The sequence below is a fragment of the Lissotriton vulgaris genome, chromosome 7 (genome assembly GCF_964263255.1).
Source record: "Lissotriton vulgaris chromosome 7, aLisVul1.2, whole genome shotgun sequence".
NCBI classification, from domain to species: domain Eukaryota; kingdom Metazoa; phylum Chordata; class Amphibia; order Caudata; family Salamandridae; genus Lissotriton; species Lissotriton vulgaris.
Window position 1 is genome coordinate 1,006,734,981 of NC_141695.1, and position 24,014 is coordinate 1,006,758,994.

The 24,014-nt window shown below is 44.6% G+C and overlaps 1 protein-coding gene across 1 annotated transcript in view; it reads left to right on the top strand.

Annotated features, from left to right (window-relative positions):
- DOCK2 (dedicator of cytokinesis 2) overlaps positions 1 to 24,014 on the top strand; it is a 2,333,210-nt gene that overhangs the window by 543,327 nt on the left and 1,765,869 nt on the right. Inside the window, exon 12 of the mRNA XM_086931425.1 lies at positions 17,954 to 18,030. Coding sequence (XP_086787551.1) covers positions 17,954 to 18,030 — 77 coding nt within the window. The remainder of the gene's footprint in view (positions 1 to 17,953; positions 18,031 to 24,014) is intronic.

Consider the following 24,014-nt stretch of genomic DNA (forward strand, 5'->3'; position numbering starts at 1 on the left):
GCCTACCCCTTTGCCCGCTGCAACTTGCAAGCCGTAAGACCCAGCTTCTTCTGGAGAAACGTATCTTCTATAGGCACCGCATAATTTTGAGCCCTTCCAATAATGAACAGCATGTCTGCCACTGGTGCCGCACAGCTCTGTATCCTCCCCTATATACAGTTAATTGCTTGCCTGCTACAGATAGCATACGCAAGGATGTAGCTATCAACATTGCAAAAGGCGCAGTTGCACTAGGGAAAAGATGTATTTATATAGCATTTGTTTTTACTACCAAAACTGAAAGGGGGGTGTATTTCACTTTCTAGCATTAGGGTCAATGGCAGCTTTGCTACGTCATTTGGCAGAAAAGAGAAGATATTGCTCGCTGTTGCAGCCCCAAACCCTTGACGCTGTCCATCAGCGAGAAGCGCTTCCACATACCTGACCCTTCCAAATAGACCATAAACATCCCTTAAAAATATTGCAAAGCTCCAAGCCTCCCCTAAGGAGAACCACCTGCCTGCTATGTGCACTACACAGACCGGACACACACCTAGAGACCACTGACTGCCTGCAACTGGAGCCACATATACACAAGCATTATACTATAGAGGTACATCTACACCTAGCCATTCTCATATAGAAAACAACCTGCATGAACACAACTGCCCCATCGCCAGGTGATGAGACTGGTGGCTAGTATGACCAGTTTACAATGGTGTTGCAACTAGCTCTGGTTGATAGTGCAGACGAAACTGGCACTGGAAGCACTGTAAGTACGTACAGAAGACACGTCAAAAAGTGGTACTTGTGGAAAATGTGTAACCCTTTGACTGGTCGATAGTGTTAGAAGCTCACGCTGGTGGTGAATTCAGCTCGCGCACTCAGTGTGCGAGCCACCAAATTAACATGGAGAGCCGAGCCCAGCCAAGGGTCTGGCTTGGCTGTTACAGCCCGTGCACAAGGCCAACCCTGTCAAAATTCATGTTATGTAAATCATACAACAAACATTAAACTATAATAAATGCTCTTCAAAATTATAAAAAAAGTGCATTTCTTTTACATGCAGAAGCTTTGACATTAATACATCACATTATAAACTGCCCTGAGATAAAAGTGATTCAGAAAAGGGGGTGGTGATGAACAGAGTGTCTGAATTAAGCAGACCACTCTTACCCAGTCCAAAGATCAGGGCTTGATCCATCACCGTTATTTATCTCACTGCCCCATCCCAGCTCAGAACCTGGCTATATGCAAATCAGTCTGTCCCTGGCCCAGTGTATCATGGGAACAGGGCAGACTAAACTACCAAGCCAATTCTTCACCAGAAAGGAGACAAGCTACCGGGGACCGGTTTCTGGCATTTCAGCCGTCTTCGGCCCGGCTTGCTTGAATCCTGATGGAGCAGTGAGAAAGGGACTCATGTCTGAGTATACCCTGCCACACCTATAGTGGCCAAAAACGATTCAGAAAAGGGGGTGGTGATGAACAGAGTGTCTGAATTAAGCAGACCACTCTTACCCAGTCCAAAGATCAGGGCTTGATCCATCACCGTTATTTATCTCACTGCCCCATCCCAGCTCAGAACCTGGCTATATGCAAATCAGTCTGTCCCTGGCCCAGTGCATCATGGGAACAGGGCAGACTAAACTACCAAGCCAATTCTTCACCAGAAAGGAGACAAGCTACCGGGGACCGGTTTCTGGCATTTCAGCCGTCTTCGGCCCGGCTTGCTTGAATCCTGATGGAGCAGTGAGAAAGGGACTCATGTCTGAGTATACCCTGCCACACCTATAGTGGCCAAAAACGATTCAGAAAAGGGGGTGGTGATGAACAGAGTGTCTGAATTAAGCAGACCACTCTTACCCAGTCCAAAGATCAGGGCTTGATCCATCACCGTTATTTATCTCACTGCCCCATCCCAGCTCAGAACCTGGCTATATGCAAATCAGTCTGTCCCTGGCCCAGTGCATCATGGGAACAGGGCAGACTAAACTACCAAGCCAATTCTTCACCAGAAAGGAGACAAGCTACCGGGGACCGGTTTCTGGCATTTCAGCCGTCTTCGGCCCGGCTTGCTTGAATCCTGATGGAGCAGTGAGAAGGGTATACTCAGATGTGAGTCCCTTGCTCATTGCACCATCAGGATTCAAGCAAGCCGGGCCGAAGACGGCTGTAATGCCAGAAACCGGTCCCCGGAAGCTTGTTTCCTTCCCAGTGAAAGAATTGGCTTTGTAGTTTGGTCTGCCCTGTTCCCATCATGCACTGGGACAGGAACAGACTAATTTGCATATAGCCAGGTTCTGAGCTGGGATGGTGCAGTGAGCTAAAAAACGGTGTTGGATCTAGCCCTGATCTCTTGACTGGGTGAAAGTATTCTGCTTAATTCAGAAACTCTGTCCATCACCACCCCTTGTTGTTTAATTATTTTGTCCACCATAAGCGTGGAAGGGTATACTCAGATGTGAGTCCCTTGCTCATTGCACCATCAGGATTCAAGCAAGCCGGGCCGAAGACGGCTGTAATGCCAGAAACCGGTCCCCGGAAGCTTGTTTCCTTCCCAGTGAAAGAATTGGCTTTGTAGTTTGGTCTGCCCTGTTCCCATCATGCACTGGGACAGGAACAGACTAATTTGCATATAGCCAGGTTCTGAGCTGGGATGGTGCAGTGAGCTAAAAAACGGTGTTGGATCTAGCCCTGATCTCTTGACTGGGTGAGAGTATTCTGCTTAATTCAGAAACTCTGTCCATCACCACCCCTTGTTGTTTAATTATTTTGTCCACCATAAGCGTGGAAGGGTATACTCAGATGTGAGTCCCTTGCTCATTGCACCATCAGGATTCAAGCAAGCGGGGCCGAAGACGGCTGTAATGCCAGAAACCGGTCCCCGGGAAGCTTGTTTCCTTCCCAGTGAAAGAATTGGCTTTGTAGTTTGGTCTGCCCTGTTCCCATCATGCACTGGGACAGGAACAGACTAATTTGCATATAGCCAGGTTCTGAGCTGGGATGGTGCAGTGAGCTAAAAAACGGTGTTGGATCTAGCCCTGATCTCTTGACTGGGTGAGAGTATTCTGCTTAATTCAGAAACTCTGTCCATCACCACCCCTTGTTGTTTAACCCTTTCGATGCTGATGACGAGCTCAGCTCGTCATCACCCACGGGTGTCGTGTGCTGATGACGAGCTGAGCTCGTCATGGTGCCACTAAAATGGCATTTTCCAGCACAGGGGGGGGAAAACGCCCAGCAGCCATGTGGTTAATTATTTTGTCCACCATAAGCGTGGAAGGGTATACTCAGATGTGAGTCCCTTGCTCATTGCACCATCAGGATTCAAGCAAGCCGGGCCGAAGACGGCTGTAATGCCAGAAACCGGTCCCCGGAAGCTTGTTTCCTTCCTAGTGAAAGAATTGGCTTTTTATTTTGGTCTGCCCTGTTCCCATCATGCACTGGGACAGGAACAGACTAATTTGCATATAGCCAGGTTCTGAGCTGGGATGGTGCAGTGAGCTAAAAAACGGTGTTGGATCTAGCCCTGATCTCTTGACTGGGTGAGAGTATTCTGCTTAATTCAGAAACTCTGTCCATCACCACCCCTTGTTGTTTAATTATTTTGTCCACCATAAGCGTGGAAGGGTATACTCAGATGTGAGTCCCTTGCTCATTGCACCATCAGGATTCAAGCAAGCCGGGCCGAAGACGGCTGTAATGCCAGAAACCGGTCCCCGGAAGCTTGTTTCCTTCCCAGTGAAAGAATTGGCTTTGTAGTTTGGTCTGCCCTGTTCCCATCATGCACAGGGACAGGAACAGACTAATTTGCATATAGCCAGGTTCTGAGCTGGGATGGTGCAGTGAGCTAAAAAAACGGTGTTGGATCTAGCCCTGATCTCTTGACTGGGTGAGAGTATTCTGCTTAATTCAGAAACTCTGTCCATCACCACCCCTTGTTGTTCAATTATTTTGTCCACCATAAGCGTGGAAGGGTATACTCAGATGTGAGTCCCTTGCTCATTGCACCATCAGGATTCAAGCAAGCCGGGCCGAAGACGGCTGTAATGCCAGAAACCGGTCCCCGGAAGCTTGTTTCCTTCCCAGTGAAAGAATTGGCTTTGTAGTTTGGTCTGCCCTGTTCCCATCATGCACTGGGACAGGAACAGACTAATTTGCATATAGCCAGGTTCTGAGCTGGGATGGTGCAGTGAGCTAAAAAAACGGTGTTGGATCTAGCCCTGATCTCTTGACTGGGTGAGAGTATTCTGCTTAATTCAGAAACCTCTTCCATCACCACCCCTTGTTGTTTAATTATTTTGTCCACCATAAGCGTGGAAGGGTATACTCAGATGTGAGTCCCTTGCTCATTGCACCATCAGGATTCAAGCAAGCCGGGCCGAAGACGGCTGTAATGCCAGAAACCGGTCCACGGAAGCTTGTTTCCTTCCCAGTGAAAGAATTGGCTTTGTAGTTTGGTCTGCCCTGTTCCCATCATGCACTGGGACAGGAACAGACTAATTTGCATATAGCCAGGTTCTGAGCTGGGATGGTGCAGTGAGCTAAAAAACGGTGTTGGATCTAGCCCTGATCTCTTGACTGGGTGAGAGTATTCTGCTTAATTCAGAAACTCTGTCCATCACCACCCCTTGTTGTTTAATTATTTTGTCCACCATAAGCGTGGAAGGGTATACTCAGATGTGAGTCCCTTGCTCATTGCACCATCAGGATTCAAGCAAGACGGGCCGAAGACGGCTGTAATGCCAGAAACCGGTCCCCGGAAGCTTGTTTCCTTCCCAGTGAAAGAATTGGCTTTGTAGTTTGGTCTGCCCTGTTCCCATCATGCACTGGGACAGGAACAGACTAATTTGCATATAGCCAGGTTCTGAGCAGGGATGGTGCAGTGAGCTAAAAAACGGTGTTGGATCTAGCCCTGATCTCTTGACTGGGTGAGAGTATTCTGCTTAATTCAGAAACTCTGTCCATCACCACCCCTTGTTGTTTAATTATTTTGTCCACCATAAGCGTGGAAGGGTATACTCAGATGTGAGTCCCTTGCTCATTGCACCATCAGGATTCAAGCAAGCCGGGCCGAAGACGGCTGTAATGCCAGAAACCGGTCCCCGGAAGCTTGTTTCCTTCCCAGTGAAAGAATTGGCTTTGTAGTTTGGTCTGCCCTGTTCCCCTCATGCACTGGGACAGGAACAGACTAATTTGCATATAGCCAGGTTCTGAGCTGGGATGGTGCAGTGAGCTAAAAAACGGTGTTGGATCTAGCCCTGATCTCTTGACTGGGTGAGAGTATTCTGCTTAATTCAGAAACTCTGTCCATCACCACCCCTTGTTGTTTAATTACTGAGATAAAAGTGATAGTTTTTAAACATGACCTATTAGTGAACTCAGAAGGCAAGTGAACTGTCATGTAAACCTACACATAGTGCCCAGATTAACATAAAGCAACCACAAATCTGATGTTTCGAAGACTATTGTTCTTCTCAGATCACCAACCCTCCCCCCAGAGAATCTACGGGGCTTTTAATTTCTTTACTGAATCTAATTTTGATTGCAATCTTACCTTGGTATCCCTAATATCCCCTATGTTCCCAACACCCCTGTCCCTCCTCATCCGATTGTAGAGTTTCTGTATACTTCTGCACATTGACTTTGTTTGTACACTATGATATTTCCTGTAAAGCACTCTGTTGCCCTCACTGGTCAAGTTCGCGCTCTATAAAACACTAAAAAATATGATGTTTGCGTGCTTGACATGTTGTCGTTAAGGCGTTGTGCAGCACGAGGGCAGATTGAGCGATGAATGCCGAACCTACTCAGATTTTTCACCTGAGCACATTGACTACTGCTTGCCCCTCGCCCCCCTGTCCCTGGCTTGGTCCTTTGACCTCCTGGCCCCCATAGCACCAAGGCCTTCTGGCATTGAGGCCCTTTAGTCTGTGGAAATCTAGTGAGCCTCTCACGCTGCTGAGCAGGGAGCAGGGGTCGCTGACTATCTTCAGCTAAGGAAAACAATTGAAGCCAGTGCTGCAGAGTACTGCCCTCGGTGGGTGCAGGCAGGCTCAGAGGCGCAACCAGAGCCAAACTTCAGGAGGGGCTAAGAAACATTTCGGGGGGGGGGTACTGAATCCTAAAGTAATAGGCAGAGTGGAGGGGCCCTTAGAAGGGATGAAACAACAGCAAAGCCTTATTAACATGCAAATGGTCTTTTAAAGACCTGTGAAGTGCTTGGGTGCGGCTGTGTGTCTGCCCGGTAAGCTGGCTCATCCCGGGCTGCCACACATGATGGGGGGGGGGGGCTGAAGCCCTTTGATTCCAATGGGTGTTGCGCTTCTGCTGCCAAATACGGACCACTGTGCAGGCCAGGTGCTGTGCTATGTTTACTTGTGTTGGGGAGACTAAGCCCAGCGGCTGTATCAGCCACCACTGAAAGAGAGCCCGGGCCTCGCGGTATTGGCCTGGTGTGATCTGGGAGCAGCTTGTGGGGTTTGGTGAGTTCTCGCTCAGTCTTCAGCCCCTTTTGTTTTTTTCACACAAGTTTTTTCACCACCAAGGCTGGGGACTAAAACTGCAAAAGCTGAGGCTACTGTTCTTTGGCGTTGTGCATTGACCCTAAGGTTTGTGTCATCAAGGTCCCCCAGGAAGTTCCATAAGAGCATCACAGAGCCAGTTTATAGTGCATATCTGCAAAACCGGAGTAAGAGGCTTGGTCAATGATGATATAAATTCCTAGGTCAAAACACTGGTTAATTGCTGGTGTTTTAGCACCATGGAGTTGATATGTTGCCTCTAACTTAATCCCTTCTGCAGAGTGATGCCTAGGTAAGTGAATGCATCAACCTGCTCCAGGGTGGACAAACCCATGACCATACTTCCCTTGCATGACCTATGTTGGTTGAAGGACATGACCTTTGTTTTTGCAGCATTGATTTTTAATCCCCGTGATATTGGTTATTCACATTATAGCTGTCTCACTTTACGAGAACCAATTAGTGCTTAGAGCCAGGACACCTTAGGGTAAAAGTTGCGCTTTAGAAATTTTAATAACATAACATAAGCAAAGTGCTTCAAAACGTTGCAGTGCTCGCTGTAACCCGGTGGTGATTTAGAAATTGTAAGCATGTCATCCGCAAACATTAATATTGGAATTTTTTTACCTGCTAGAATTGGCGCATCTGTAGGCATTAAAGATTTAAAAAATAGCTATTCCATTGATAAATAATTAAAATAATGTGGTTGCTAGAACGCAACTTTGGCTTACTCCCTTCTCAACAGGAAATGGGTCAGTTTTACTCCCCTGTCCCCCCCCACACCGAATTTGAGCAAAGTTTCCTTCATGAAGGTGGAAAATTCAGAAGAGTAGGTCAGAAGGCATCCCAAGCTCATGGAGTACCCTCCATAGTTTCTCAAGGGATACTAAGTCGAAGGCTGACTTCCAATCAACGAAAGCAGCGTACATGCTGCCTATTCCAAGAACTACCATCAGCCAATAAATCAATAAGAATCGAAAAATTTGGTCTGTAGTGCTTAGGTGGGTCCGAAAGCCTGCCTGGAGTGTGCTCAGGATGGCATTATAATCTATCCAGTCTCGGGTTTTTGCAAAAACTAGTCGGGCCACCACTTTCTGGATTGAATCTACAACGCTTATAATTCCCAGGTAGGAATTTATCCCTTTTTTGTTATATATCTGGAGAAATAGCATTCACTAGCAACAATATATACCAATTCCATTTGGCCTTGTCCTGGAGGAAAATATCCGCAGGTACGCTATCGATACCAGGCGCTTTTCCTGCAGCAATTGTACTAAGTGCAACATTTACGTCTGCTATGTCAAAGACTTTGTCAGATAGATAAAAATTAGTCAATGTGGACAGAATGGTGTCCGTTATTGAACGTGTGAATTCCTTGCTTATTGGAGATCGTTCTTCCGTTAGCCTCCCTTGCCCCATGTTTTAGGCTCAAAGTCTTCAGCCGTGAGGCTGCTTCTGTCCACCTTTTAATAGGGGGTATATCCAGGTGTGGATACCCCACTGCTCGTCTTCCTCCCCCACTATATCACCTTCCCCGCAGTCGAGGGGCTCAAAGCTTGAATTTAGATCCCCCACTATAACCACTGAGGTAGCCCAAGAGAGATTATCTAAGAGCTCACCTAATGCAGAAATGGTTTCTGACCTTCGTCCTCACTGTGTCCTCTCGCATAAACATTATAAATGTCAATGTTGCCATAAGGACTGCATTTCAGCTGGATTGCAAGAATATCATTGCTCTCTGTTGGTAATGCCTGAATATTAAAGCCAATGTCCTGTCTGATCCAAATTGTGAGACCCCCTGAGGGGCTATCTTTCCTACCTTGGATGGCTGGTATATATTAATTTAAATACCCCCACAAGGTAAAGTGGCTCAACTAGCCATGTTTCTTGAAGGGGACATATGTCAAACCCTGCAACAAAAGAGTTCCAATCTGGCGATGCTTCCTTGGACCTCAGCCCTACTATGTTCCATGATAGAATAGCTAGTCTACGTGTTGTTTCTTGTACCTCAAACGTCGGCCCAACCCTAGGGCTATACTCTCTAGGATACAATCTATCTCATTTTATGCACTAGTGGAGCAGCTCGTCTCTACAGGAGGATTTAGCCCTTGCTAGACTACTGTAGATTCACTGGCAAATGCTGGATCATTGGCTTGAATATTAGCAGCGAGAGGTGAAGGAGACCTTCAGTCTGTCTCCAATAGTAGAGACACGCTATCATGGGGAGCAACATGGTGAGCAGGGTTCATCACTGGAGCCATTATACTTAAAACGAAAATTGGTTGTGGTAAGGTGCTGCGTATGAATGTCAAATCCCACCAGATTTTCTACTAGGGTATGATGCTTGAAAGTGAGAGCTATGGTGTCAACGGCCTCTGGGAAGCCCCCCGGGTGTGAAAGACTCTTTGCCCCTGTGATGTCCTCTCTTATTAGGGACTGACAGTCTCTCACTCGTCGAATGCAGTGGATACATTTGTTTATTAGTGAACCCTCATCCTATCTGTGAGCTAGGGGGAAGCCTTGATACATTGACGATATAAACTCTTCGTCTCCTACCTGGGATCTTTTCAGCACTATATGGGGATTGTGGACGATTTGCCTGCTGATTCGGACGGCTTGGTGGAGATGAATGTGCCTTGTTAAAATCGGCAGATTGCCATGGACTGTCCCTGGGCTTTACCTGCCCTTCTAGGATGTCTGGGGTCTATGAGCTCAACTTTGATTCTCCGGGGCAAATTTTCTGTACTTAGTCTTCCAGAGTTCAGATGGACAGGGTAACATGGTACTTTGCTCCCACTGTCAATACTCCCTTAGACACTAGTTGAGCTCGGTACTTGTGGTTTCAGTTGTTTCTTGTCACACTGAACATCAGTATGCACCCTACTTAAGGAATCTGGGAGTGTACCAAAAATTACTTTTAGTGCTCGGATTTCCTGCATTTTGTCCATCATTTTTGATGCTAGGGATCTATGAGTGGGTGCCTCGTTTATAGTGTTGGGTGTAAAATTTGATAGACTACTTGCACTACTGGCTACATGATTATTTAGGTTTAAAAACTAGCCTTCTTGCTGCTATGTCATCTGCATTCAGGCATTTATTTGCCTGCTCACTATCTTTATGTGCTGCACTACCCGGGCTAGATAGCAGATTCTCACGGTCAAGATAATCTAGTAGGAGGGAAAAACTATCACTGCAGAAGAAAGTTGATAGATCTACTACAATTTCCAATAAATTACCACCCCCACTAGCAGACACTCTGGGATGCAAGGCAACTTTATCCTGTACCTGACTACTGCCTGCAACCTTTTTAAACATGGCTGGTATACACCCAAGGTGTGTGGAGCAAATAGGGGGCTGTGCATTGTAAGATTCTTGCAAGACACTATTGGAGTTTGGGTCAAGGAGACCCTCACATTCTGATAAAAAAAATTGTCAATTAGATCAAGCACTCCTCCCTCCACCCCTCGTCCGACAACCAGACTTAATTTCTTGGTCTTCTTCTTAATCTTTTTTGAGCAGGCTTCCCTTGCACCCTCTCCATACTTTTACACTTTCCCATCGCTACTCCCAGCTACTTTGCCAAAAGGAAAAGGTCAACAGTTCGGTGCAGTGTGCCGATGTACTGGTGTAAAAGAATCCAAGTCCTACTGCCTTTGCCGAAAAAAGAAAAGTGCACAGTACCTTTAATTGATGTTGGATGTCAAGGCCAAAGAAAGTAAAGTGAGGCGCGTTGTCAGTGGGGAGGCCCAGCTCAGCTTCTTATGGGCTCTGACAGGAACAAACGGGCCCGCCCTTGGCCCAGGCTTTGCACGGGCATGGCCCAAGCACGCCTGCACATGTGCAGCGTTGTGGGAACCCTGCTCAGTTTTTTTGCGCCTCTAGCGCTTGCGGGTCAAGTAGGCGGTTCCTTCCACGATTTAGCTTAGGGAATGAAGTCCCCTGAGGGTGAGGTGCTGCGGGCAAAGTTGCGGCGATGGAAAAGGGCTCTCAATAATTACATATTTAGGGGTCTATTAGCATAGCGGGCGGAACGCCACCGCCGGTATGGCAGTGGTGATCCGCCCGCCATTTCCCACCGCCCGCCTACCATTTCCCCGCTCAATATTACGATGGCGGGGGGACCCCGGCAGATGGAAGACCGTCCGCCGGTCGGTCAGGCGACCGGGCGGAAAAGGGCTCCAATATGGTGGCACTGTCTGTAAGACATCGCCATCTATATTAGGATGAATGCGGAGACATGCCTTTCCATGGCGGCATTGCCGCAATCGAAAGGCATGCGGTTTCTCCCCTAAGGTGCCTGTTGCGGGCCCCCATGTTGTTCAGGGGATGGGGTTGCACCCGAGGGGTACCTATGATACCCTCCTACGCTGGCATGCACAAGGTGGTAGGCACCACGTGGTGCCTGTCACCTTGTGCATGCCAATGCACAACGTGCATTCACAGCTTTGTGGCGGGCGGTGCTGTGAGCACCGCCCGCCACAATGTTGTGAATGGGGGATGCTGCCGCCACAGGGGCGTTGGCATCCTAATGGCCACAGTGGGACCGCCCAATCCTCTGGCGGACGGTCCCATTCACGGTTACGGAGGAGGGCAGACTTTGTCCACCTGCCATCCTAAAGGACCCCATAGTTTTCTGTCTCTGCGGACAACCGTAAACCTACTACTGCATTTTTCTCTTTAAGTTTGGTAATTCTAAGAGTTTATGAATAATATCTCAGAGCGCAATCATAAATGATTGAATTTTAAAACATATGTCTATGTATTGTATTTTACTGCTATCCAGATTTGCTCAGAGTTTTGGAGCCTGGTCTGATATGTATGGTGTTCACTTATTTTTCGGCAGTGCTTAATTTATAAAATAATGAGTGTCATGGTCCTGACAAAGAGGCCACTGCAACCTGCATCACCCATCATCTCTGTCATTGCTGCCAAAACAACTACTTACCATCTCTTGTGTCTGCAAGTGTTACAGAGCAGATTATAAGTAGGTGTTAGTAATTTGTTATGTATATTGTATTCATAAACAACTGTTGTGCTTCTCATCAAATTAGATGAGCATCGCTACCATGCAGCAGACTGTCCCAAGTGCAGTGTTGACAGTTAAGTGCCGTTGCCGAGCACCAGAAAACGGTTAGATGCCAGTGCTGAGCACCGGAAACCAGCGGCTCAAATTAAGCACTACTCTTCGGTTGTATACTTTTATTGATGCCACAAATATTTCGATACCTCCTCATCCACCTGTGAAATGGAAAATAGTATTCTATGAAACTCTTTTCTTCACCCCTATGAGGTGGACTTCTAAAAGTCAGGAAAATTAGCACACTTTACCTTCTTTATTCACCATTTATACTGGGAGCATTTGAGTGTACTGATGGAAGCGTAAATAGATGTTAGTAAGCCATTGCAAATATTTGTGAATACCCACTAGTTTAGAACCATGTTGGTACTCATCCCTTTTGCAGTGCATGTTACGGACCACCGCATTCACAACTGCTCTAAAATGAGCTACGTATACGTGCTGCGCATTGACTAGGCGCAACAATGAAAGTATGTTTTGACATTTAGGGAATTTGGTTCACTGACAGAATATCGACCGGATTTTGGAGGGGTAAAAATTACTATTCCCGCTCCAGTGAGTGCAACAGTAGGGAAAGTGCTGAATAATGGAGGGGTAAAAAATACTCTTCCTACTTCAAAGAATGCAACAATAGGGAAAGTGTAGGATAGTGGAGGGGTAAAAATTACTATTCCCACCCCAATGAGTGCAACAGTCGGGAAAGTGCTGGATACCGTAGTAAAAAAATACTATTCACACTGAAACACTTACAAAAAAATATATTTATATAAAAAAATATATATAATAAAAATAACTAATCAATATTTAATTTCTTTTAATTATACAAAGAACACATATAACAATGGTAATTACGTATAACATATACTTGTATAGGTATGGGCATGCGCTTACTGACTACTAATGCCCTGGAAGAAGTGAACTCACGAAACGCGTCTGCACCAGTCAGGTGCTTATAAATAACTCCTCGTGCGCATGCCCATACCTATTAAAGCTCTTGGGGAAAAGCGAACTTGCTATCGAGTGCTGCTGATACCTTGGACACATCCCCATGAGCTTGATATGTTAGCGGACGTCCTGCTGCTCAGTTTGCACCCCCCAACGAGAGTGGGGCCACGGAGCTTGATGTATTTCAAAGCCCGCATGTGGAAAGCAAGTATGGATTTAGAGCATGCGTTATGGAGGGGCTCATGCAGAACCTTCACGAAGCACGGAATTAAAGCTGCATCCATCCAGGATTGAAATGAGACAATTTGTATTCCCAAGGTGACACACACAATTATGAAGTAGCCCATCAGGGAACATGATAATGCTGAATGAGGAACTCAAATGCCCACAATGCAGCTTTCTGACTACTAATGCCCTGGAAGAAGTGAACTCACGAAATGCGTCTGCACCAGTCAGGTGCTTATAAATAACTCCACGTGCGCATGCCCATACCTATTAAAGCTCTTGGGGAACAGTTAACTTGCTAGCGAGTGCTGCTGATACCTTGGACACATCCCCACGAGCTTGATAATTAACAACTATATATTAGTTATACACAAATTAATTCCCACCATTTACACCTATAAACACCACAACACACACCCAAAATTAATTACATAATTACCATAATTAATTATTTATGAATAAAATTAATTAACAACAAACTATTAATTAATTAATAATAAAAAGATGTACACATTTAACATTATAACATATCAATAAAAAGTATTATTAAATACAAATTAATCAATACATTTAAAATAATGTAATTACTTCCCAACCTATTCCCCTTAAAACACACAACTTGCTACAGAACTAAAAGAGCAAAATTTATATTAAAAAAATCATACATTTAAAATAATTGAATTACTTCCCACCCTATTCCCCTATAAACCCACAACTGCCTACAGAACTAAAAGATCAAAATTAAAATAATTTTTTTTTATAACTACTAAAAATGTAAAACATATATTAAAAATGCACATAATTCTTATACACAAAAACATACATCACATGCATATAAAATATGTACTAAAATACTTAACAGTAATAAAAAGCGATATTTTTAACAACTATATTTTTGCAAACAATGTTAAACACTTTGTTATTTTTTAAATCGATATTACTTACCTGAATTCGATATTCTAAACCCCGATATTCTTGCTGTCGATAATTCTGACCAACAATATTTCCAACTCGATATTCGTGCACCACGACATTTTGTACTCAATAGTCTCCAAACCGACCATGTGGTATCTCAGGTTACTAATCCCTCAAATGAAACTCATGCAGTTGAGTATGCTGTGGATTCAGAGAACCTAGCTTTCTTTTCATTGCAAGATTTGCTGATAGACATTAAAGCCCAAAAGAGGGTGAAAGCATCTGATCAGTGCACCAATACCAGACACCTGGAGGGCATCTGCAATAGTGCTAATCCACAAAACAATTAGTCGTAGTGATCCTAGTAACTAACACCCAATTGGCTTGATAGATAACTTGCAGAAAATATTCTGCAAACAAGTGATGGATAAACTCTCGGCCTGGATAACACACAACAATTTTTTAAGCGTGGTTCAGGTCAAAAACTAGCACTATCTATTAGGTCTTTCGCTTCCTCTTGCTAAGTGAAAGTCCCACAACTTCACAAGTGGCAGTTTATATGCAGCTTTTATGGCTTTGTGGGCAACCTTAGGTAAGATACCAAGAGAGAAATTGTAGGAGGTTATGGCTTCATTGTGCGTTCCAAGAGAATTATTGAGTGTAATCAGATGTTTTACACCAATAATTCCACTCAAGTGAGGTGGGGTTGCAACGGAGAGAGAGGTGACTGAAAGGATCAAGATTAGTAAGGGTGTCTGACAAGGCTGCGTCTAGGCACCCACTCTTTTTCTTCTTTTTTTAACTGGGTGCATCTACTATTTAACAAACTGTGAGAAAGATTTGGCAGTTTTGGAAAGTAAGAAAGTGTCTATGCTATTGCTCGATGATGACACCTTACTTATTTTCAAAATTCCAGCAGATATGGAAGCCTTAGGCCAAGCATTTGTAACTTTTTGCAATTCATATGGCTTGGAAATATTTTTTTCATTTCAAGATACACTTTTATTAAGATTTTACAGAAGTAAGGTATAGGTACAGTAAAGATATATTTAGGAAAGAAAAATAATTTCCGTTTGGGGTATCATAAAAGGTAGTTCCGATCAATACTATAGTTTTTTGTAGGAAAAAACATTGCGTATTGTAGATGGTGTATATTATCATAGGCTCTGTTTTGTAAAGAGAGTTTTAGTGATGTTGTATGGGGGAGTATGAGGAACCGACTAGTAGGTGACCATCAGAAGCAGATTATCCCTGTTGATCGCATGGTACATGATGAGAGGTACAGGGAAGAGAGAAAGCAGTTCAGGTAGGCGGAGAGTAGGGGTGAGGGTTGCATAGTGATTTCAGTTTATCTATAATATGTCTATGCATTAACTATGTCCTCCTAGGTATACCCATGTAAGTGTTTAAATGGACAACCTCGCTTGGAAAATAATTAAAGGAAAACAAAATATGACATTCAATCTTCACAACCAATTCTGAGGGGAAATAAGACTGAGTAATAATGGTGTTGAAAAAGTGACTGAGAATGACTATCTGGGTGTTAGTATATCAGTCTTACATGCCCGGCAGTAACAAATCGCAAAAAAGTGTATTTCAACTTAAGCAGAGATCAAGAGCGCTAATGACATTTCTCACTCAAGGCAATTCGTACCTAATATCACCAGCTTTGGAACTATATAATAATCACAGACCATGAGTGCAGCCCTTTGCAGGAGATTTATAGGACCATTGTAATATGGACAGTCTAGAGAAGGCTGAAAATGCTTTTATGAAGGCCTTGCAGAAAATTCCAATGAGTGCTCTGCTAATGCCTAGATAGATATGGACCCGAAATCAATTATAAACTATGCTGAGTTGGGTCTCATTCTATTCTTTATAAGATTTTGGACCACAGCGGAGCTGATAAAATACAGAGAAGGACTTACTGACATCATTTTGTATCCCCAGGTGGCAAAAATTCCCTGGCTAAAACAGATAAAGGATCTATTATTTAGCCAAGGGCTTGGGGAATACTGATATAATGTCTCATGCATCAGCAATTGTTTTTACCATGTATTAAAGGAAAGATACTAGTACTGTTCATCTGAGAAATGTCTGACTTCACACAAAGAGGGTCACTTTAAAGTGGGAATACAGATTTGAGGAATACGTAGATTGTACATTGTCTCTGGCTTTGCAAAGCCTATATATAAAGTTTAGGATGAAGGTATTAGCTTTGGCCGTGTATAAAAGTTTGTGATCAAATTCTGAGTCTGAAAGTAAGGCCTGTCCAGCAGATGAAACTGAGGAATATTTTTGAGTTTTTGTAGTGTCTATAAGATCCGTATGCAGAAATAAGCATAGCTACTTTTATTACAAACAGGGGTCAGGCAGTTCTGCTCTGCTCTCAGAATATGTCAATCAGACACTAGTATGCAGGTTATGTTTGTGATTTCTCTGTATCTCAAAAGAATGTGGTATGTAAGGGTGAAAAACCTGAAATCCTCATGCACAAGTTAATCCCCTTTTTCTTTATTTTATAGTCTGGTCTGTCTGTATTCTCACATATTTTTTATAGCAATTATATTTATTGGGGTATGAAAAGATGCTACGGAGCCTAAATTAAATCATCTGAATGCACTTTGTGAATTCATTTGCATATATTGTTATGTGTTTTAATTATATTTTGATTATTATAATTTGAATGGTTTGAAATTTTGTGATTAAATGGACACTTTTTATCTGAACTTGCAATAAACACTTAAAAATGTAAATACAAGAGTAGCAGAATTATTACATAACTAAATGACATCCATGCATAAGAAACTACACTAAATTAATGAATTTCCTGTTTTTTTTTGCAAGAAGATTTTCAGACTTATTCCATGTCTAAGCCTAACTTGCACATTGAAATAGCCTTATGAATCAGGCGGTTATTGTTTAGTAATACCCAAAGATGTGTGGAAATTTGGATAGTTTGGCCCTTTGAAACTTTGGATATCTCATCATTGAATGATGCTCACTTTTGCAGATTTCAACACATGGAGTATGCAGTAGACTACCACAGCTCCCTAGCAGACAAGTTATTTCAATGTGGCAATGAACTCTTATGATGATTTATATCAACACTGATCATGATTCATCAATGTTTTTAACAGACTTACTTTAATATTTTAATCTACATATACAAGACAAACCTAAATCATACACATTACTGGTATGGTTTCCAATCACAAGTTCCACAATGCTGTTATTAAATAGTCATATTTATCCTACGCCTAATTAATCTCCCTTGCTTTCTTAAGCATCATAGAGGTGCATCTAAATAATATTTTGTTGATTCATGGAAGGTAGTCTTTGACCTGCTTCTTCCACTAACTAAATATGGTGTCATAAATTGGGTAGGACCTCTTCATTGTGCTACCTTGATATACCTTTTTTTGTTAACACTAGTCTTGGGACATTGATTGTTGCCTTCTGCTGAATCTAACATTCATACTTTAAAATGCAATAAAGACACAATGCCAGGGCAAACGCTATAGTTCATCATCCAGTGCCTGATTCACAAGCGTGTTTTTAAAATGGGAACTCTCCTTGTCATTGGTTTGATCCTATGATTGTATGAGGTTTTCAATCTATTGGAAATTTGCAAATATACACATAGAGTCCTCTTCAAAATATGTGAAATATCATTGATTTTCACAAGTACCGCTGATCCTTATATGGTAGGATTTCCTTCAGCAGACATGTGCCATTTGGTTGTTCCAGGTAAAGTTCAAATGCACTTTAACTTTTTTCTCTTTTCCTCTACCAGAAAGGTTTCATTCTGAAAGATAAATCCCTTACTATAGGCTTCTAAGATTTGTGACAAATTGACATCTTTCAAAGTCGACTTTTCAAGTTATTTCTGTTATTTCTTGACAATAAGGTTAGATGTGTAAATTGGATGTGAAAACAGTATGTTTCCATTGGATTCATGCTCTAATGCCCTCCTACTAAACGTAGGCAATAAAAACGGTTGCCATAATGGTGAACTCCTTCATGGTACAATGTCCATCTGTGAGAATATGTGTACCAATGTTGTATACAAGAATCTGGATCTGTGAATAACTCCCACAGTTGGCTATTTGATCGCTTAAGGTGTACTTATGTGCACACAAATAGTTATGAATCAGTGTTCTTAGGCACATTTATCTTACAAGATCCATTTCCAAATTTAGATATCAACATTTTTACCTACTGCAGAAACAAGTACACATGTATCCAATATCTTTACGCAGAGTAATGTTTTCATTTCCTCCAGTGTTACTGCCGAGAATGATTTCCTACATACTCTTCTGAACAAAGTGACATCACTCAGAGGAGATACTGGTGGCCAGGGTAAGTTTATTTAAGGTTGTTATGGTAAATAATATATTGCTGGTTCACTTATTCATCCAAATTATGTGATGACACTCTAGATCGCAATGGGAGTTAACTCCTAATCAGTTACTTTTGACATAAATTCAGATTGATCCATCCACTTTCATGTTGTGGAGCTAAAAGCACTCTTTATAACATGGATTTTTGTACCACTGATAAGATCTAGAATGTTGATGATTTACAAAGATAGCATCACTGTCCTCTTCTGTGTGAAAAATTAAGGTCATGCCAACTCCTAACAGCTCTGCTGGCAGACAGTAAACCAGTGGGAATGTGCATTGATATACAGCCTATTAGTGCAAGTCTGGCAAAGCCTTAATGGTCTCCATGTGAGTGGGGAACCCAAAAAGAAGTAATTGATTCCATCTCTGAGCCTTTGGTAGGGGCCTTCTAACCCCACCTTATCCCAGATGCAGCAAGTGCACCACCTGTGCAGGGGGGCCATGATTTTCAGGGTGAACCTAATGTTGGACAGGAAAGGAATGTTCCTTTAGGCACTTCTTCTGTCACCTTTAATTCCGAGGGTTCTGCACAATATGACAGACACGCCAGGATGTTCTGTCATTCCAGTGACTCCACTTTGACTCTGTCAAGTGTGGGTCTTTTACCTGCTTCAGGGAATTCAGAGAGACCTTATCCTTCATCCTCGGAGGAGCCTCCTGCCCATGGAAATGCTCATCTCCCGACCTTGCACAACTTGTATGATTTCTGTGGAGCCAGCATTTTTTACACCTTGATCTCTCTACAAAGAATCTTAGTGTCCTGGTGGATGTCAGGAAGCTTTTCACTCAGTACCTAGTCAAGTGACTTATATTCTCCTATTGGACCTTGTTCAAAGAAGTCAACCTGCCACTTGCTTGATGGATGGTCACTGACATAGGTTTGGACATTGACAGCTATAATGGCCATAAACTACTATGACATCACCGACTGACAGAACAAGGGACTAGGGCAGCAGACATCAAAATCATGTTTTAATAGCAGATGTTCGTTAGGTGTATAGTTAGGCTTGGACGACAAAGGAGATGGTCGTCTAGGTCCGTTAGCTCCGCGAACCCTGAGCAACTAAGGCGATTTTAAACAGCCAAACCCGACGGTCTTAACCTCGGAAACGAACCAACGATATATGAATGAAAGAGCTACAAGGCGAAACCGAAGGAAGCACTTGGGAAGCACCAATAGAGCAGAAAAAGACCCTCAAAGAGTAAAGCCGAGAACTGAGGAAGAAGGCAAGATGGCGGCCGGGCCGAAATAGACTGACCCTAGCACCAGCAGCCGAGCCGAGCCCGCAACGAGTGCAAGAGGAGGGTAAACCGGACCAAACAGCCAACGCTAACTAAACAGCTCCAAACGCTGCAGAGATACACCACAAGTAAAGAGAAGAAGGAGGCTCGCAAGAGCGGGCATTTCGAGACACAGCATCAGGCAAGACGGACTAAGGGGCGGAGGCACAGGCAGCGAACTCACAAGCGGAAAACTAAAACAAGCAAAAGGTATGTTTCAGGCACTTACCGGGAGGCTCCCAGAAAAGAAAACGAAACCGATCGCTGGGGGCAGCCATTACCGGAAGTCGGAGTGCTACAAGCTCAACGAAGCAGGAAACGGAAACGCCAGCACCCGGGGCATGCGCAGAGCAGATCAGCGCATGATCGGCGCTAGCGACACTGCCACAAACAAAATAGAACGCGATCGATGCAAATAGGGAGGAGAGAGACGCGCATAGCAGCGCGAGATCGGCGTTTAACAACCAGCAACGGTGCATAAAACGTGACAAACGCTTCAAGAGCCAGGGGCCCAGCGAGCAAGTGCCGCAAGCACACAGCCGAGCGGAGCCCTCAGCCAAAACAAGCACAGGGAGCTGCCTAATCAAGGATATGTACATGAGCAAGCTCCGAGAACAGGGACCAAAGGGAGGTGAGCAGCCGAGCCTGAGAGTGCGCAACAACAATAACAGAAGAACAGTGTGCTGACGGTGGACTGATAAGGCTACTGACCTGCAACGAGGAAGGCTACTGACCTGCAACGAGGAAGGCTGTCTAGGGGCCACAATCAGAACGGAGGGCGCCGGAAACAGGGGAACAACAGCGCCAGCCCATTGTAGCCAGAAGCGAGAGACAAAATAAAGAACAAACCAGCCACCACTGCACGTGGGAAGCCCAGCAAAAGGCAGAAACCTCCCAAGGTGGAAGATCAACCAGCAATCAAAGAGGCCTACACGGCGAACGAGACAAAGCAAGCGCTGGCGGGAACAAAGTTAAAAACTAAGACTCGGTACATCAGGGAACCAAGCCGCTATCGTACAAACTATACAGCGCAAGCTACAAAACCGGCACCAGCCAGGGAGCGAGCGGACACAAGGAAGGCAGGCAGCCCATGCGAAACACAGTCAAATAAGATGGCTGAAGGGAAAAACTCAAATGACCCAAAAAAACTGAGAAAAGACATACAGGACTCGCAGGCAAAGCTAAAATCAGAGACAGCCACCCTGGAAACAGTTTTGAAAAGAATCAATGAGGTGAAAGAAGTAACAAGAGAGACTAAAATCACAATTGACAACATGCAGTTAGAATTGGCTGCGATTCGAGCCGACCAGCACAACACAAATACCAGACTGGAAAAAAACAGCAGAGGGAAGGATAAGCGATGTCGAAGACGCAACAAGCAAGAACATCATAGCCACGAGGGAGCACTCAAAGATTGCCAAGGCGCTACAAAAGCAGCTGGTCGAGCAGGACGACAGAGCCAGAAGGGGAAACATCAGAATCCTGGGTGTCCCAGAAGGAACGGAGGACAAGGAGAGGTCCTGCGCAGCCATGCTGGAAGACATGCTGCCTAAACTAACAGGCCTGAATTTCGAGAGACAGTTTGAAGTCAACAAGGCATATAGGGTGCCGGCAGGAAAACCTGCAACGGGGAAGCCTTCTAGAGCAATAATCTGCTGCCCACTAAGAGCTGACCACACCGACGCAATTTTCGCTTTCGCCAGAAAGAACCAAAGCCTTACATGGGCGAGCAGCAAGATAGTGCTCACACAAGACTATTCAAAAACAACGGTAGAAGCCAGGAAAGGCTTCCTGGCCATGAGAGAGTCCCTGCGAAGAAGGAATCTGAGCTACACTTTCACCGGCCCAGCTCGTTTTAAAGTTACGGACAACTGGAGAACAATGGTTTTCGAAGACCCAGAGGATTTGAGAAAATACATGAGAGGACCACCGACTGAGGAAATGGATACAAAAAGCCAGAGCGCCCCAAAAAGAAGCGCCTCGCCAAACGAGGAAGGGAAGTCGGACTGAAAGCAGACTAAAGTCCTAGAAAATGCCTCTGACAAACAAAACACTAACTCAACAGAAGCTACCTCAATGCTACCTCAAACCCCGAAACAACAACCTACCTCAGAGCCCACAGACTAGGCAAGCAACATCTGTGCTGACCTATGAACGCGCACAGCCGGGACGTTAAGGGGAAGGCAACAACAGCAACAGCCAACTTAACACTGTGAAGAAAAGAAGAACGCCTACCTCACAAACTTGCACAAAACCCAGAGACATAGGAATGGCCAATGGCTGGAGGAATAAGGAAACAGCAACATGACCTCAGGACGACGCGGAGCAAAGGAACTTTGTTGTCGCACACCCAATATGCAAGTAAGGGGGGAGGGGCAAGGAGGGGGGAGGGGGGTGCGGGGAGAACACAAATGGGCTGATACTACTCTTTTCTCTTTTCCTATCTCTCTACATCTATCAACTATCCCTAGGGAATGTACACTGGAACTCTAAGCACAGGAGTAAAGATAGTCAACGAACAACACACAAGGACAAACGTAGGACTAAGATAAGAAGATGATCAAAACACAACCAGACAACACGCCAGTTTAGACGGAACGAAAGATGAAACACAACACACACCATAATCTCACGACAGACATTAAGGTAGTGTCCCTGAACGTAAAGGGCCTCAACCACCCAGTGAAGAGGAGGAAGATCCTAGATTACCTGGCCAAGCTCAAAAACGACATCTGTGTACTGCAGGAGACAAGGCTAGAGGAAGCAGACATAGACCGCCTAAAAGCCAGCTGGATAGGTCAGGTAATAGGATCACCGGCAAGAAACAAAAAGAATGGGGTGATCACAATACTCAGCAAAAAGTCAAAACTCACACTAGTAAAGTCGCAGATGGACACAGAGGGCAGGTTACTAGTCACCAGTCTGCTCCGAGGGGAGGAACCTATACACGTGGCAAATATCTATGGCCCCAACACCGAAGACAAGGCATTCTGGGAACAGACTGGGAAAGAACTGGGAACACTCCCACTAGGGGAACTTCTAATATTAGCCGGAGATATGAATCAGGTACTAGACCCAGCCCTAGACAGACACCCACAACGAAACAGCCAGACAACACAGAGAGGGAATATCCTACAGAACCTATGCACAAAACTACAACTCGGAGATCCATGGCGACTACAAAACCCGGATGGGAGAGAGTACACTTTCTATTCGCCCCCGCACAACTCCTACAGGAGAATTGACTATATCTTCATGTCAGACACCCACACCCACCTCATAGATCACACAGAGATTGGTACAAGGACCATCTCAGACCACTCCCACATCTGCCTCACACTGACGGGCAAACACAATGAACGACCGACACGCAGGTGGAGATTTGACGACGACCTACTCAAAAACATAAACAACAGTGCTGAGATAGAGTTAGCCATAAAAGAGTACCTCACAAACAATGACAGCCCAGACATGGACAGGGGGACCCTGTGGGATGCACTGAAAGCCACAATACGAGGAACAATAATCAGTATCAAAGGGAGACAGAACAGAGAAAGAGGCAAAAAGATAACTGACCTAGAGCGGGAAATCAAAAAACTAGAAACAGGACACATAGCCAACTTAGAAGACAGAAACACCCTCACGACCCTAACAAAGAAAAAATATGAACTGAACAAGATCCTTAGCGAGAGGGCAGGGACCTGGATCAACAAATACAAAGCAATCAATCTATGCACCACCAATAGGGCATACCTACCTCAAGGGCAAACAGAGGCAACACACGATAGCAGCCGTTAAGGACAGTGCGAACAAAACGCAGACGACAAACAAAGGAATACTCAACACCTTCAGGGACTTCTATGCGCAGCTTTACAAAAAAGACGACACACTAAGTGATGATGGGGTAGAGAACTCCTGAAACACATCACAACACCAGAACTGACCGAAGCCCAGAGGGAGAGGCTTGACTCAAAAATAACTAGAAGGGAGATAGAAAGAGCAGTCAAAAGCCTTAAAGACAACAAAGCACCAGGGCCAGACGGGTTCACAGCCAAGTTCTACAAACATTATGTCACCATACTCAGACCCGCGATGACATCATTGTTCACAAGCTGTGTACACAACGGGCGCATGACCCAATCGATGGCGGAAGCAAATATTATCGTAATCCCAAAGGAAGGCAAGGACACACAACACCCCAAAAACTACAGGCCTATCTCACTCATAAATGTGGACTGCAAAATCTACGCCAAGATCCTAGCAACTAGACTCAACACATACCTACCCACTCTCATACACTGCGCGCAGGTGGGATACCTGAAAAACAGAATGTCCCACGACAACACAAGACTGCTCTGCCACATAATCAACCATGCAGCCAAAAGCAATAACGCGGCGGTCATGATTGCCCTTGATGCAGAAAAAGCTTTTGACAGGGTGTCATGGCCGTACCTGGACCAATGCATGCAAAAATTCGGATTAGGCCCCAACTACAGGAAGATGGTAAAGGCCCTATATAACGAACCCAAGGCTCGAGTGGTAGTAAACGGAGGCACGTCAGAGCTGCTAGACCTTAAGCGAGGGACTAGACAGGGATGCCCGCTCTCGCCGGCCCTCTTCCTGGTAGTATTAGAACCCCTACTCAACATGATACGAGCA